General features: G+C 30.9%; 1 protein-coding gene across 11 annotated transcripts in view; it reads left to right on the top strand.

Moving 5' to 3' along the window:
* LOC143248692 (vinculin-like) overlaps positions 1-15,807 on the top strand; it is a 71,975-nt gene that overhangs the window by 42,010 nt on the left and 14,158 nt on the right. For 3 of the 11 annotated variants that reach the window (XM_076497310.1, XM_076497312.1, XM_076497311.1), the window contains exons 16-20: positions 4,523-4,614; positions 5,748-5,853; positions 7,663-7,773; positions 13,270-13,353; positions 14,714-14,827. In XM_076497310.1, the coding sequence (XP_076353425.1) occupies positions 4,523-4,614; positions 5,748-5,853; positions 7,663-7,773; positions 13,270-13,353; positions 14,714-14,827 (507 nt within the window). The remainder of the gene's footprint in view (positions 1-4,522; positions 4,615-5,747; positions 5,854-7,662; positions 7,774-13,269; positions 13,354-14,713; positions 14,828-15,807) is intronic. The other 8 variants (XM_076497317.1, XM_076497315.1, XM_076497316.1 and 5 more) reach the window with 5 other exon arrangements.

The following is a 15,807-nucleotide window of genomic DNA, read 5'->3' as shown; positions in this document are numbered from 1 at the left end:
GGCTATGTAGGTTGGGGGTGTCCGATGTTGATGATCATTCACATTCTATTCCACCTTTAATATAGGAACTAAGCTCCAGGTAAAGAACTTATCTGTTTTGGATGTAGTGCAGTTACCCACTCTTGTACCATTTTATCTCTTGGTACACTCCTGTTCTATACAGACACTTCCTGTATAGATCACGTCTGCACTGTCCTCTCCACCTTCTCAGTGTGAGATTCTAGCTATACTGTCAGCAGATGGTAAGTATGTTTTGGAAATTAACATTTTTTCTAAACTGCAAATATATATCCAATAATACTTACTTCCCCTACACTCTCCCATCCTGCCTTCACACTAAAGAGCCAGTTTGTTTTAAAAGTGATTATATTATTGGGATAAGGTGCTTATATAAAGCACCTACATAGAGGGTGCACTGAAGTTGGTGAAATCAGATTTTGCCAAAGGTGTTTTAGTGGGGTATAAGAGATTGGAGCAAGCATTACCCATGGTTACATACTGTGAAAACCCTGGAGACCAAGAAATAGCTATAGTATTAGTAGTTTAGGAAAATGTTAACTGACAGTGGTCCCTGGTGGGTATAATGACTTCTATTTAAATATGACTTTTTTTTTTTTCTTTGTACAGAAATAGTTTATATTTTTTACCTCCCACAAATGACTTCATGTGAAAACTAGTGATTTTGGAGTACAAGGATAAATAATGACCTCTTTATAACAACTTTTTCTTCATATCAGTAATGTAATTTGCACAGACGTTAATACAGGGTATACAGTATGGAACAAAGAGGTCACATGACTGGAGGTTGCTTCATGACTTAGCATTTGTATATTGGTACCCTGGGGTGTTCAATCAAACTTCCTGGTACATACGTGTATTTTGTTTTAAGGACTTTCAGGTCCTGAAAGGTAACCATGAGTGGTCAGAAAGTGTTGTTTGTCTTTGTTCCCACTTGTGAAATTAAGATTTATTCTTCTGGTGAATGTAGTAGATTTTGTACTAGTGGTCTAGATGTTAAGTAACTTGATTAGGATTTACTAGCTGGGTGTGAAGATTATTAATGGCTGAGTTGTTGAGTGACAGACTCCATCTGTGCAGTAAGTGTGACTAATGGAATGCCTCAAGGAATCCAGAAAAGCTGTGACTGTCTTAAGCTAAAAATAGGAAGTCACCATGTAGAAAAAGGCCAGAAGTATTGATATAAAAAGATATGAACAAAAGACTGGAAGTATTGATATAAAAACATGATATGAACAAAAGACTGGAAGTATTGATATAAAAACATGATATGAACAAAAGACTGGAAGTATTGATATAAAAACATGATATGAACACGAGACCGGAAGTATTGGTATGAAAACATGACATGAACACGAGACCGGAAGTATTGGTATGAAAACATGACATGAACACGAGACCGGAAGTATTGGTATGAAAACATGACATGAACACGAGACCGGAAGTATTGGTATGAAAACATGACATGAAACGAGACGGAAGTGTTGGTATGAAAACATGACATGAAAGACCGGAAGTGTTGGTATGAAAACATGACATGACACACGAAGTGTTGGTAGACATGACATGAACACGAGGAAGTATTGGTATGAAAACATGACATGAACACGAGACCGGAAGTGTTGGTATGAAAACATGACATGACATGAGACGGAAGTGTTGGTATGAAAACATGACATGAACACGAGACATGACATGAACAAGGACCGAAGTGTTGGTATGAAAACATGACATGAACGGAAGTGTTGGTATGAAAACGATATGACGAGACGGAAGTGTTGGTATGAAAACATGACATGAACACGAGACCGGAAGTGTTGGTATGAAAACATGACATGAACACGAGACCGGAAGTGTTGGTATGAAAACATGACATGAACACGAGACCGGAAGTGTTGGTATGAAAACATGACATGAACACGAGACCGGAAGTGTTGGTATGAAAACATGACATGAACACGGGACCGGAAGTGTAGGTATGAAAACATGATATAAACACGAGACCGGAAATGTTGGTATGAAAACATGATATAAACACGCGACCGGAAGTGTTGGTATGAAAACATGATATGAACACGAGACCGGAAGTGTTGGTATGAAAACATGATATGAACACGAGACCGGAAGTGTTGGTATACAATCATGATATGAACACGAGACCGGAAGTGTTGGTATACAATCATGATATGAACACGAGACTGTAAGTATTTATATAAAACCATGAAATGAACAAAAGCAACAAAATAAATGAAACAAAAAATTAGAGAAATTTTAGTCAACCTGAAATTGTTTTAACGTGACATATTACATTTTATGTAGTGTCTGTATTCAGAATGTATTACCTTACAAGGTATTGACTACTGTTTAACACTAATGTAGCTGAAATATTTATTCTTATTTCTCGACTGATTATTTCAATTTTGTAGAATGGTCCCTTTTCAGAGTTGGAATCAAAGTGTCCAAGTTTCAAGGTGAAAGTTTGGTTTTAGGTGGGGGTATTTTGTTTAAGATACATAGCTTCCAGTGTTTGGTCCTTTGTTTAAAATTATACAGTTTGTATAGATATACTGTGAATTTTTGAGTTTCAATGGTGGTAAATTTTTTTTTTTTTCCTGTCATGTTCAGTGAATCTGGTTTCCAAATATCTTTCACTTTATCTAATGTAGAATTTGGGACATTTATTGCATGCTGTTTTATAAATTGATACAAAAATTGTGTACTAAAAGCTGACAATGAAATGCTACTTAGTATAATAACTGCCAGACTCAGTTTGAAGAACATTCAAAGTGACTCCATTAAATGTGCCAAACAAGTAAAGATAGTTTGAAGAACATTCAAAGTGACTCCATTAAATGTGCCAAACAAGTAAAGATAGTTTGAAGAACATTCAAAGTGACTCCATTAAATGTGCCAAACAAGTAAAGATAGATAGTTTGTTTTCTTTAATGAAATGGATATTGTCAGTTTGTAATATTTTATGTACGTAATAAAAATGTGATATCGTGTTGTTTATTGAATGTTATCGATGAATAAATTTTACACAAAACACACACAAAACAGTTATTCATAGCAACTATTATTATGCAGTGTATCAATTTGTTAAGATATCTGAATTTGCCTGTACAGTATATTAATCATGCTAAGCCCCTGGAAATGTCAACTGGCACATCTTGAAGTTGGTTGTTAGTTATCTGGTTATTGATTCTTTGAATAATAATTTCCTGTTATGTGACATTTTATTGTGTCAGTTAGGTTGGTCATATCTAAGAGGGACTACTGTACAAGTTATTTTAAGCAAGGTATCTTAATAAATTAGCTTTGTATTATTTGCCATTTTAAGCTAGGAGTCTTGATAAATTAGCTTTATATATTATTAATTTTAATCTAAGTGTCCTGATAAACTAGCTTTATATATTATTAGTTTAAAATAAATTTTCTGATAAATTAGCTTTATGTATTATTAGTTACTTTAAACTAGATATCATGATAAATTTGTTTTAACTATTAATTTTAAATTGTCCTAATATAGGAACTTTATATATTATTTTAAACTGTGTCCTGATAAATTAGTTTTTTTATATTCCATTTAATTATTAGTTATTGTAAACTAGGTATTCTGATTACACCTTTTTTTTTTCTAAGCCACTACAATAATTCAAAACTGCACCTTTTTGCAGATGAATTCTTATTATACAAATCTAAGCCAGTTTTTTAGTGACTTTTACCATACAAAGCTGTACCCCTTAAAACTGCCTTACTTGTATACCATTCACTACACACAACTTGCACATTGCATCGTAGTGAGTGATTTCATGTTTGTATGTTACAATATTCCCTGTAAAGAAGTGATTTAGTAAGATTCATGGAGGTAGTGATAATGTTTCATTTTACATACTTGGATCTAAGTCACATTATTAAGGATCCTGTTTGCTATTCTAGGACGAGAAAGGCCTGAGATAAAGAATAGTAAGAAACACTTGAGATTACAGGTGTAACTTTTGTATTTACCTTATTTCTGTATCAACATAAACAATGTTCTTACTGCCACCAGTGACTGTTTATCCATGCAATAATTAAGCAGTGATTATTTGTATAACAAAATGGGTGTGATCAGAGTTTTTAGTGAACTAAACTACAGAAATTTATATTTGCAAAGTCACTTTATTTTTTTATAAATGCATTCTAGAAACGTTATTGTAGGAGAAATGTTTTTCTCAACTTTCTGAAACATCAGAGGTTAGTAAAAAAAAAAAAATAATTTACATCGTTTTTTATTATCTCCACCAGGGGCATTTCAGTGCTTTAATTTGTTTGATAAATGAACATGTATTTGTGACTTAATGAAAATACAGTGTTACAACTCGGAAGTGCTCAATAACTTTTCAGTGTTAAAAAATATACAATAAATGCTTCTCTGGACTGGATAATGTAAACTATAATACATTGTAAATGAGTTTATGGTATCTTCTGGTAACCATTGTCTCTTGTTTTTTTAATTACACAGCTGTAACTCCCATGGTACAGGATGCTAAAGCAGTTGCCATGGATCCTACAGATCAGCGAGCTATATCTCGATGGCGAGAATCAAATAAGGCTGTGAGTGTTTGGTATTTTATCCAAATTTTCAGATGTGTACAAAGAAATTATTAAAACTGTTGCAAGCAGAAGGAGTAAATGGCTAATGTTTTCGATAAATTACATTATTTAGGTCTGATGGGTGTTCAGCCAAATTTTCCTCACTCGGTAATTTTTTTTTATACTTGAATGTCTTTATGCTACTATAAACTGTATGTTATTATTGGTTATAAAACTAAAAACTTCTTTACTCCTTCCCAGGCCATTTGTTATTTGTTTCTTGCCAGTTTGTCTGATGTTATTGGGGTATATTCTTAGCGGTGGACTTTAGCTACAAGAATCTTGTTACTGAACTTTATTAAATGGTATCTCAGGTTAACATAAAGATACAGAAACAATCAAGTTAAGTGTTGCATTTGACTTCTGCAGTCCAAAGTACAGACTCCTGCTATTAAGTTACTTGTTCACACTGGCCTTAGTAATCATATATGCCACCTGTGGTTTGTAAGTTTAATGTCTCCTGTCATTAATGAGAAACTTTGTTTTGGAAATAGTTGCTAAGCTTTGTGAATTGCTGTTTTTTGTTCTTCCATTTATGTGGTTGATGCTTGATATGGAATTTTTGTGTGCCAAAGCTGCCAACATGCATTAATAATTAAAATATAAAAATATACACACTACACTTCGTTGGGGCACACAATCATTTTACGACTAATGTTGTAGTTAAACAAGTGAAGTAAAGCTGGTTTCAAGTTGAGCTTGTACGTACACTGGTAGCAAACATAGGATTATTTGTATGTGTAAGAGCTGCCATTACTTTCTTGGGTGTTGCAAACTGTTTTGAAGATTCTATTAAGATGTGCAGTGTCACTACTTTAAGCAACTTATTTAACTGATATTAAACTGATGTCCTGAAAATAAAATGAAAATTTAAATACTCCTACTGAATTTCCCAACCTGTCAATTTATACCAACTCTTTAATTATAGTATGGTTGAAAGGATGCCTTGGTAAAGCATTGTCACAGCTGTAGAATGTGGTACTTCTAAATAAAGGTGACTAAATACTTAAGAAGTAGGAATTTGTTGGTTTTATTATTATCGTAAGATCTTTCAGTTATAGAAATATTTAAACCACAGCTTATTTCTGTTGTAGTTGATAACTTCAGTGGGTCAGGTACGTTATGCTGTAACCATCACGCCTGAAGTAGAACCTCCAGAGGTCCCTCCACCCCCAGACATGCAAAATCTTTACATCACTGGTGAGTCATAAAAATATAACATAATTTGTTTTACAAACATTTTGTACATGCATTAATTGTTACATGTAATATGGTGATGGAAGTTTTAAGAAACTTGAAGTATTATCTTGATTGATTTAGAAATGTGCTGAGATTAATATTTTTATTAGTTGTAATTATTGCACATTTATAAGCATATAGTGTAGAGATAATTATGGTAATTTATTAATATTACTTTCTATATATGGTCCATTTGTCCATTTTTTTAAGCTGCTGAATGTTGCCATCTCTGTATATTTTCAGTTATATGATTAATCATAACATTTATTTGTTTCCACTTTTGGGTTTTTTTTTAGAAGTAATTAATTTTTTTTCTCACAAATGAATGAATTTTTTTATTTTAAAGAGAATATGATAAACATCAAAAACAGCTGTAAACTTGTTTAGAAAACATTTAAGACACTGAAACTGTGTTGTAGAATTTAAGCCTAGTCATACAAGTAAAGGAGTTTAGTTTTCTGAGGAGTTGGTTTGTGTTTGTTATTTAACTTGGTTTAGAACACTTACAGTATCATGTTACAGAAAGAAACTAACATCATCAAGGATCAGATGTTAGGAAACCCGTAAGATGTGCTTTCTGCATTGTTGTTGAATATTAGAGTTATGTTTTCTCGAAAGAAAAAAACAGTGGAGTTAATGTCTGATTTGCAGGTCTTTAAGTGACGTGGTTCTTCCATGTGTTTGACAATAATATTAAATAAAAAAGATTAGAGAGAATTTCTCAGTTCAGTAAAACTAGTAATTTCTTAATGGCCAGTTTTTTGTTTCAGTTATCAGTTTCTTTGTATTAAAATTTTTGATTAATAATGCCATTTACAGTCCAACAACTGTACATTGAACATTACAAAGAGAAATCATGATTTTGAACCTAAAGTTTGTTTGTAGTGAGTGCTTTCTTTTTCCAAGTCATCACTCTATGCAGAACCTATTTGTGTCTCGTATACAAGCTAACAAAAGTGAGACAGGTGATATTGTAAGGTGTGGTGTGCCTTAGTATATTATTTCTCGAAGTTACTGTTCAAAATAAAGAAAATATTTTTTAGATTAAATCTATTGTCTTCTAGAACTTTAAAAAAAATAGAGCTGTGTATGTGTATACTATTATAGCACAAAATATTTCGTATTGATATTCTATATTGACTAAATATATCAAATTACTATACAAATTTGAAATGTTTGTTGAAATTAAGACTGGTTGATTTTCTGTTACATAATATGCCGTCACCTCAGTAACAAGGTAACTTATTTGAGGTGCTTGAAAAGATTGTATTATCAAAAGTATACTTACTTAGGATTCACTTTTAGTGTTTTATAAGAAGGTGTCAGTATTATAGATCCTCAGTATTCTCAACTGTATGTTTAGCTCTTTATTTTAAGTAATGGTTAGTACGTCGGACTGGATCTGAGGATTCTTGATTTGTGTTCTGTTACTGCAAAATCACACCTTGGAACCATAGGCGAGTGTGTTAAGATCCAAGTAGTAAGATTTAGTTATTTGATTAGAGTTGTCAAAGAGCTGTGATGAGTGTTGTGTACTAGCTACTATTTCTCTAGTCTATCAATCAAAAATTATTTGCTAGCACAGATAACCCAGTTATCCAAAATAAAGAAATAAACTATTGAATGATTATTTACATGTTTGCCTACCATATAATGAAGTTAAATGTTTTTTTCAGTTAATTAAATGTAATGATTTCCATGATGGTGTAAAGAGAACAAGAAATCCATTTAGTTTTTAAAGATATCTGAAGCCTAACATTGATTTTCTAGAGACCTCTGCCAGAGAGCCGATCAAGTATCCTGATTTCAGTGACATTTTTAGTATGGATTTTAGCTCTATGTTTGCCCCAATAGAACGTCCTCAGCGTCCACCCAAGAGAGGTAGTGGTTTTCCCATCATTTTTGGGCTTGCTCCTGAGAATGTGACTGCTACCTGAAAGATTTTTATTTATTAATGTGCCTGATTTAGGCATGATAGTTTTTGGTTGGAATTTTTCCACTTACCAACTGAATTAAGATTTGAATCCACAACTTAATATAATATATATATATATATAGTGACACTAGGCATGGTGTGTTCATTTTTATTTCACATTTTATTTTTTTTTTTTTTTTTTTCCCACTCATTGCTTTTAACTGATAGCAAGTTCACCCAAGTTTTGCAGTTTCTCCTTTTATTTTGATGTCTTTATAGAATTTGCTGTATAACAGAAAACAGTTGATTTTTCACATATTGATATTTTGTTGTGTAATGAAGAACTGCAACATTCTGATTGGTCTCGTACAATATCAGGTTTTCTACTTAAATTACTCTATATATATCTAAGTTTCTTGTGTTATTTGTATTTAATTGTCTTTTTTTGGAGGGGGAGGTAAACTGTCATTATAACCATTACTCCAGATATACACACAACTACATTTTCCTTTAATTTAAGACAAAAGGTGCATTATTTCATTGTTGAATTTTGTTTCATTTAATTTTTATACTTATCGTACTTGAAGTACTTTCTGATATAACGTAAATAAAACATTTATTACTTTGTGGTTCAAGCAAGTACAATATTAGTTTGAAAATTACTAATATATACACACAGTTACCTTCCTGCTAATTGAGATATCATTGCTATTAATACATATATGCAATTGTATTTATGTGTGCTATATGCATGTATGTAATGAAACCAAAATATCAGTAAGGGCTTTTTTTTTATATTACTTCCTTCTACTGGTTTCATGACTTCAAAGATCACACATCAGGAAATAATTTAACTGAGAATTTATAATAAAAAATACACAAGTACTGCTTTTCAGCTGAGCAGAAATCTAAATTAAATACACATACTTTCCAAGTGTACAAATACATAGTACACTATGTGTGTAGATAAAGTACTATACAAATACACACAAATGAATAAATAAATTAATTTTAATTAAAATCTTATTCTTATTATATATTTTATTATTATAATAATAAAAATTAAATTTATTTATCCTATAATTTCTTACTTGATTTTTATTTTCTGTTAATCTTAGTAACTGTTTTTGTAATTTCCCAATTCTTATTAATTTCACACAATCTTATTTGACTTCTGTCCTCTTATTTCTACCTATTTAAAGTAGCACTAAAAGAAATAAAATATATTTTTGGAAAATAATCTTATGTTTCACATTACCAAAAAGGGAAGGCATGAAAATATGGGTCTTTTAGAATTTTAAATTTTCTTAAAATACATTCCTCAAAATGTTTTACTGACAGTGGGTTTTTTTCAGGACATCTAACATGGAATTCATGTACATTTATCCTTAATCTTAAATTGTTTTATCAATATATAAGTAACTACAATTTACATATTTTGAAGGATATATTTTCTCAATTTCAAATAAATGAATTATTAATAAAAACAAAAAAAAATGTCTTTGCTATTGTTTGTTGTTATTATAGTAGAATTCTCTAAATTACGTAAACCACAATTCTGTCACAAGTAAAGATACCTTTATAAATTATCTTTTCTTTGTATTTATTCAATAATCTGTACAAATGTTTAGAATGTCTTCTTCATAAAATGTTTTTAAGTACATCTTTTAATTTTTACTTAATATTTGTTTTAATTGTGTATTAACAAATTTTAATTAGAAAAAAATTCAAAGGATAAATACGCTTAATAAATTTTCAGTGACTTCACTTTGCTTTCTTACATATATCCATATATATGTGGATAATATATAAATTGTATATTATCCACATTTATATGGATGATGAGTCACAAGAAAAGGTTGTAACATTCTCTTCAGTTTACTAACCTCTGTCTAAATATTTTATACTGAAAAAGTTCTTTGCAATTTCAAAACCATTTAATATAATTTTTTTCCAGATAGTAACACTGAACTAAAAATTCTTTTAGTTGTAAGAATCTATTATTATACCTCTTGTTTTTTTTTTATTGGAAACCAAACAATATAATTTACTTGCAAAATTTAGAGGAATATTTAATTTTATGTTTGGGATGATTGTTTAAAAAATCCACTTATTTGATAATAGTTTGTTGGTTTGTAAGAAATATCAGATACACTTTCCTTTTCTTTTGAAACAACACATCTGAAAAGGACAAGCCTTTATTGTTTCTTTCAAAGGTATACTTGATGTCCATGTTTATTGAATTTAAAAACCCAACAAACTTATTATTTTGAATATCTTTCCAGATTACAAAACAATCATCAAAATATTTTCCACAAAGTTTCACATGAGCTACAAAATTATATTTTAAAATAATTGAGTAGTGTATTAATTATAATTCAATAAACCTCTAGTGATGTCTCCAAACATTCATTAAATTTGGTATTAAATAATTATTTATTTATTTATATCTTCCATAGCTTTAAGTCTGTATTGGTCTTCAATTCTTTGATACAGAGCTACCATGTCTAAATAAACAAAACTCTTGATTATCTTTTAGTTTCCTTAGTAATTTTTTTAACAAATACAAAATCATCCCTAATACATGACTAGGAATATAAGATAAAAAATGTGTTAATAATATGTGTAAAAGGTCACTTAAATGTTTGGTAATACTTTAATTCTTTCCTAACAATCAGTCTGCTTCAAATGTTGGAAGGTTTTGCAATGTGAATATCATCACTTGTTTCCAACAATAAGTTATTGATCTAGCATGGCCAGGGGGTTAAGGCACTCCACTCATAATCCGAGGGTCAAGGGTTCAAATCCCTGTCACATCAAATCTGCTCAACTTTTCAGCTGTGAGCGTGTTAAAATATAATGGTCAGTCCCAATATTTATTGATAAGAGTAATCCAAGAGTTGGCAGTGGGTGGTAATGACCAGCTGCCTTCCCTCTAGTCTTACATTGCTAAATTAGGGATGGCAAGTGCAGATAGCCCTCATGTAGCTTTACATGAAATTTAAAAACAAACAAGTCTGTAAATACATAATTTCTGAATTACTTAAACTATTTTTCCTTGTTATTTAATATCGCCTTACATTAGTGAACAAAATTATTTTTTTTTATTGAAAGTTTTATATATCTCAATTTATTTGAACTTTTCATTTTTTGGGCAAACTTCTATATTGCTTACTTGCTTATGAAGTATCTGATTATAAAATTATTGGGTTATTATTATCCATATTTTACTTTTACCTATTTTTTAAAATAAGTTAGAATTATTAATTTTCCTGAGTGTCTTTTGTTGTTTTAATGTTAGATTATTCTTCCCTTAATTTTAAGGAAAAATCTTTTTTTTTTAATAAGTTAACTGTAATTCTGGGTTTATTCCTTCAACAGAATAAAAATTTGATTTTATCTTTTACCAAGGATTCATCTTTATTTGAAACTTCATAAAAATGTTCAAGTCATAATTTCCTGTGAAGTCATGAAACCAGTAGAAGAATTTAATAAAAGAAGGAAAAAAAAGTCTTGTTTTCCAGTGTTATATATACATTGTGTTAATGATTTTTGCCCTATGTCTCTGGATTTACAATGCTAAAATCAGGGGTTCAGTTGCCCTGGGTGGGCTCAGCAGATAGCCCAATGTGGCTTTGCTATAAGAAAACACACACACACACACATTAATAATTTTTGTTCATTACAAGCATGAGAGTCATTGATGTGAAAAGAGATTGACTGGTGTTGTACAGAGCATCTGTCAAACATGAATTAGTTTCACTGTATTTTATTTATGACTAGTATTAATAACTTCACTCAACAGAAGTTTGTGGAGTTGTATTATAAATAATTTTTAATAAAATACCTGCTTTTTGTATTTTACTGGATAAAATACATGCTGAATACAAAACATGACCAAGTTGAACAAGTGAAGAAATGTTTCTTGTTTTGTATTTTAAATTTCTGCATTTGGATTTTGTGTGAAGAACATATAACAGGTTAAGAGTGTAATAACTAGATCTACCACTGAGGTACATATGTGGGTGAGTGATTTGTAACATGGTTCCTGCAGAGCCTTAAATGTTTCTAGTTTAAAGTTTTAAAAATACAAAAACCAAAGTCTTGTGTGTGTTACTGAAGGCCTTGAAAAGTAGGCTAATGTTAGTCATTGGCCAAAACAAAATCTTCAAGTTCTCTGTAGAGACATATTAAAGAGTGATAAAACATGTCATGATACTAGATCACATCTTCATTAAAACATAGTTTTCATTGTAAATACATTAAAAGTTGAACAAATGATTTGTGTGTTTAAAGGATTCTTTATTATATTGTTGTTTTCAGAATGTTTGTTTAATATTTGGAATAAATGTGTTTTTTAGTTAGTAGTGATAAAGTCTCTGAATAGTAAGAGATTGTACAATATTTGGTACTGGTATAAGTTTGACTTGTTGGATTAGTAAATAATTAAAAGGCTATCATCTGTTTCTGATATAGATTAAAGCACTCATGGCTAAATGATTCAAGTGACATCACATAATTTGATTTTATACTAAGATATACTTTTGTTTGTACAGCAGGCAAGGTAAGGAGATTGTTAGCAAGTATTTTGAGCTGATTAAGGTGTCTTATAAGCATGAATTAAACCTTTTGTTCCAGTAGTAGGGTATTTGCTTGGATTTGATTTCAAAACCAGCAGAAGGTGGATTACCACATAAATACAGGCACTCAGCATGTGGTTAACTCATGACTCTGTTTGAGAAAGGTTAATAAGTGTTCTACTACCAGTAGCTATAGGGATTAACCTTTCTAGTTCAGGTATAGAATACCTGCTTTGCATGCAAGAGTTTCTATATTTAATTCTGGGACATAAAAAAAAAAAAATATTGGTTCCAAGCTCGCACTATCCCATTCCTAGACTTAAATTATGCCCAAGGGTGGGAGTTATTTGTGAACAAGGAGGAATGTGGTAGCCAGACAGTAGGAGTTGTTAAAGTGTCTCACTATAAATAACTATGGGATTTATCCTTTTAGTCCACACAGTAAAGGTGTGAAAAAGTTACCAAGTTCTTGTCCAGATCTTGTAAAAGCTGGATTAATTCTGAAAATATAGTTGAGTTAACAGCATACAGATTTAAGGTGATAATCATTAGTGAACACAAACACCTTTAAAACAATCGTAGGTGAATAAATGGATTAGCTAACAGCATGTGGATTGAACATATGAGAAGATGCAAGTTAAAGCTGTCATGGTCAGTTGAGTGTCAAGCTATTGAGAGGTCATCACCTTCTGTTGTTAAGGTATAAAAAACAAAAATACTGGATATTAAAATATACTGTTGTAACACCTTTTTTTGTTACTTGTGTATTCTGAATTTGAAAATATTTGTATTTAGTGGCCAAACTGTACCTCGGTGTCACTGGAGTGGGTATTCACTAGTCATATTGTATATAATAAACTAACCTGGTGCTATTCTTTTCAGTCTCAAATAACCTGGAGGGTGAGCAAATGATGGAGGATGGAAAATGCTCCTCTCCTCTACATTATCACTTCTTCTCTGACAAAGGTACTTAGGTAGAAAATATTACATAGCAAGGATTTTTCCATCCTGTAATAACATTTCAGAACTAGTATTTTTTTTTACTATTGTTAAAAATACAGTTGTGTTTTTGTGAAGTCAACATTAAGTGACATGGTATTTATATATATAAAGTTTCATCACTCGTTATAATTGCTAATCTGTATATCTTCTCATAGAAAACCCATGTTGGGTCAGTAAAGAAATGTTATTAATACGTGGAACCACACACATTACTTAAGTGTACTATTCTTGTTTGTTGTAAAACAAACCCTTAATTTTTTTTTTTAAGAGTATGAAAGTATTCATGGACCACTGCAGAAAAATGTAATTTGTTTAGCAGGTTAACAGTGTTTAAGTGAACTCAGTTATTTATTGTTGATGTCTTATTCAGTGCATTAATGATTAGTACAAAGAAACGACACAAACCAAATGAAATTGAGGAAAGTGATTACACATGTTTACTTGGGGAGTTGTTTTTGATATTATGATATGTAAAATCCCTGACTATTGCAACAGGGAGACAACTGTCTTGTTATTGCTACATTAATATGTTGCTGACATCTGAATTTGTACAGTTCTGTCCCCTCATTGTGGTAGAGCTTTGGAATTCAGTGTTGACAATCCTGGTTTTCATCTGTGCAATACCACAAAATATTCCTCAATTTAAACTGTCAACCCATCCTTTAATATGGATGATGAATGGTAGGATGCTGCTAACTGCTGCTTTCTCTCTCTCTGGTCAGGAATTGTTAATTAAGAATGTAATTGCAAAAAATGTCTGTTCATTTGACATTGTCTGCTCAAAACAAGTAAAATTCCAATAAACGTTTCTTGAAGCTTGAAGCCACAGCTATTATTCTGTATAAATTAGAGTTTTAAAGGAAAAAATGCACCTTTGAAAACTATGGTAATAAATGTTTAACTTGTTAACAATGTGAGCAAACTCTCCTTTTTCAAGTACAAAAACAAGTTATTTTGTCACCGTTTTGTTTTTCTGTATTATTTTGTAAAGCTGTACAACAGATCAGTTAACTAGGGTGTATGGGGAGAGCTTACTTTTTGGTTATAGAAATATTCATCTTGTTTTTCATCAGCTTAGAAAGAAAATTATGATTCAGAACTGTCATTAGAAAGTTTAATGTTTCTGTACATGTTTAGAAGGTTAAACTGAATAAACATAAAGGAGAATTCTAGCACTTCCAAAGAAAAATAAAATGGAAATAGTTAGAAACATATTTATATCTTTCCTCTTTGTTTTTAATATTGCACAAAGACAGTCAGCTAACATTTGTCCTTTTTTTTTTTTTGTAGTGTATTAATTAACAAATAACTTTTTCTTTACCAGTGTCTCCAACAGTACGACAGCAACCCTCTCCCACTCCATCTCCTATTCCCCCCCTTCTCCCTCTGCCAACTCATTCGCCACGGTCAGTTTCTCCTCTGCCACGTTGGGCAAGAGGTATTCTTCACTTTCAATATTTGGGAATATTTAAGAGTTATTACACTTAACGTTTTCAGCACATGCACCATTACTGAAAAGGGATCTTCACAGTTTGTTGTTATTTTTAAACAAGCACCACCCCATTCATTTCCTAACATCATTTGCGAAATTTTCCGTTGAATATTTTACTGAAATTTTATACAAGTGTTAACAGTAAAGTTCACTTTTCGCATTTGTTCCAAGTAGGCCATTATTTCAGTGTGGGTACCATTGGCTATTCTGCTGTTGGTGGGCCTAAGAATATGAAATTCAGCTCAGTCGTGTTATTGCTTTGAACTGTGCAGATCTCTTTCACATAGTCGATGGAATTAGCTGAAGTAAACACAAAAGATTCTTCTGATTTTACTTGTATGAAACTATTGGATTAAACAGTTTGGTTGATAATGTTTTAGTAATGCATTTTCTAGATTCGATCATAATCTTTTAACACACATTGTACTTGTTCTTCAGTAACACAATAACACCGTGAAGTTTGTGATTTGACTCCATGCATCTTAACTACAAGGCTTGTTAAATTAAATAATGTTAATGAATTAAAATACTTTTCATTTGGTCTGAAAATAACACATATAATGAATAATATTTAAGTTAAATTCTTTAACTATTATTGTAAAGTTTAATTAGTTTGAATGCATACTGTAAAAACTGATTTTATGTTTACTGGTTCAAAAATTTTACTAAAATATTGTTTAAGCAGTTTTTTCAGTTAATTAGTATGATGCCGACTAAAAAAATATTGATTTTATTTTTACTGTACTGGTTCAAAGAGTTTAACATTGTTTAAGCAGTTTTGCAGTTATTTAAAATTGTTAGTTTTTAATTTATTTTTGTTTTAGATTTTTTCACAAAGAAACAGGAGTAAAGAAGTAACTAATGGCTTGTAAATGAAAAATTAGGGACAAGACAAACAAAACTGAAACTAATAATTAAAACTAATC

Source organism: Tachypleus tridentatus, chromosome 4 (assembly GCF_004210375.1).
Source record: "Tachypleus tridentatus isolate NWPU-2018 chromosome 4, ASM421037v1, whole genome shotgun sequence".
Classification (NCBI taxonomy): domain Eukaryota; kingdom Metazoa; phylum Arthropoda; class Merostomata; order Xiphosura; family Limulidae; genus Tachypleus; species Tachypleus tridentatus.
Note: the sequence above shows the minus strand (reverse complement) of the source record. Positions and strands in the feature narration are given on the sequence as shown.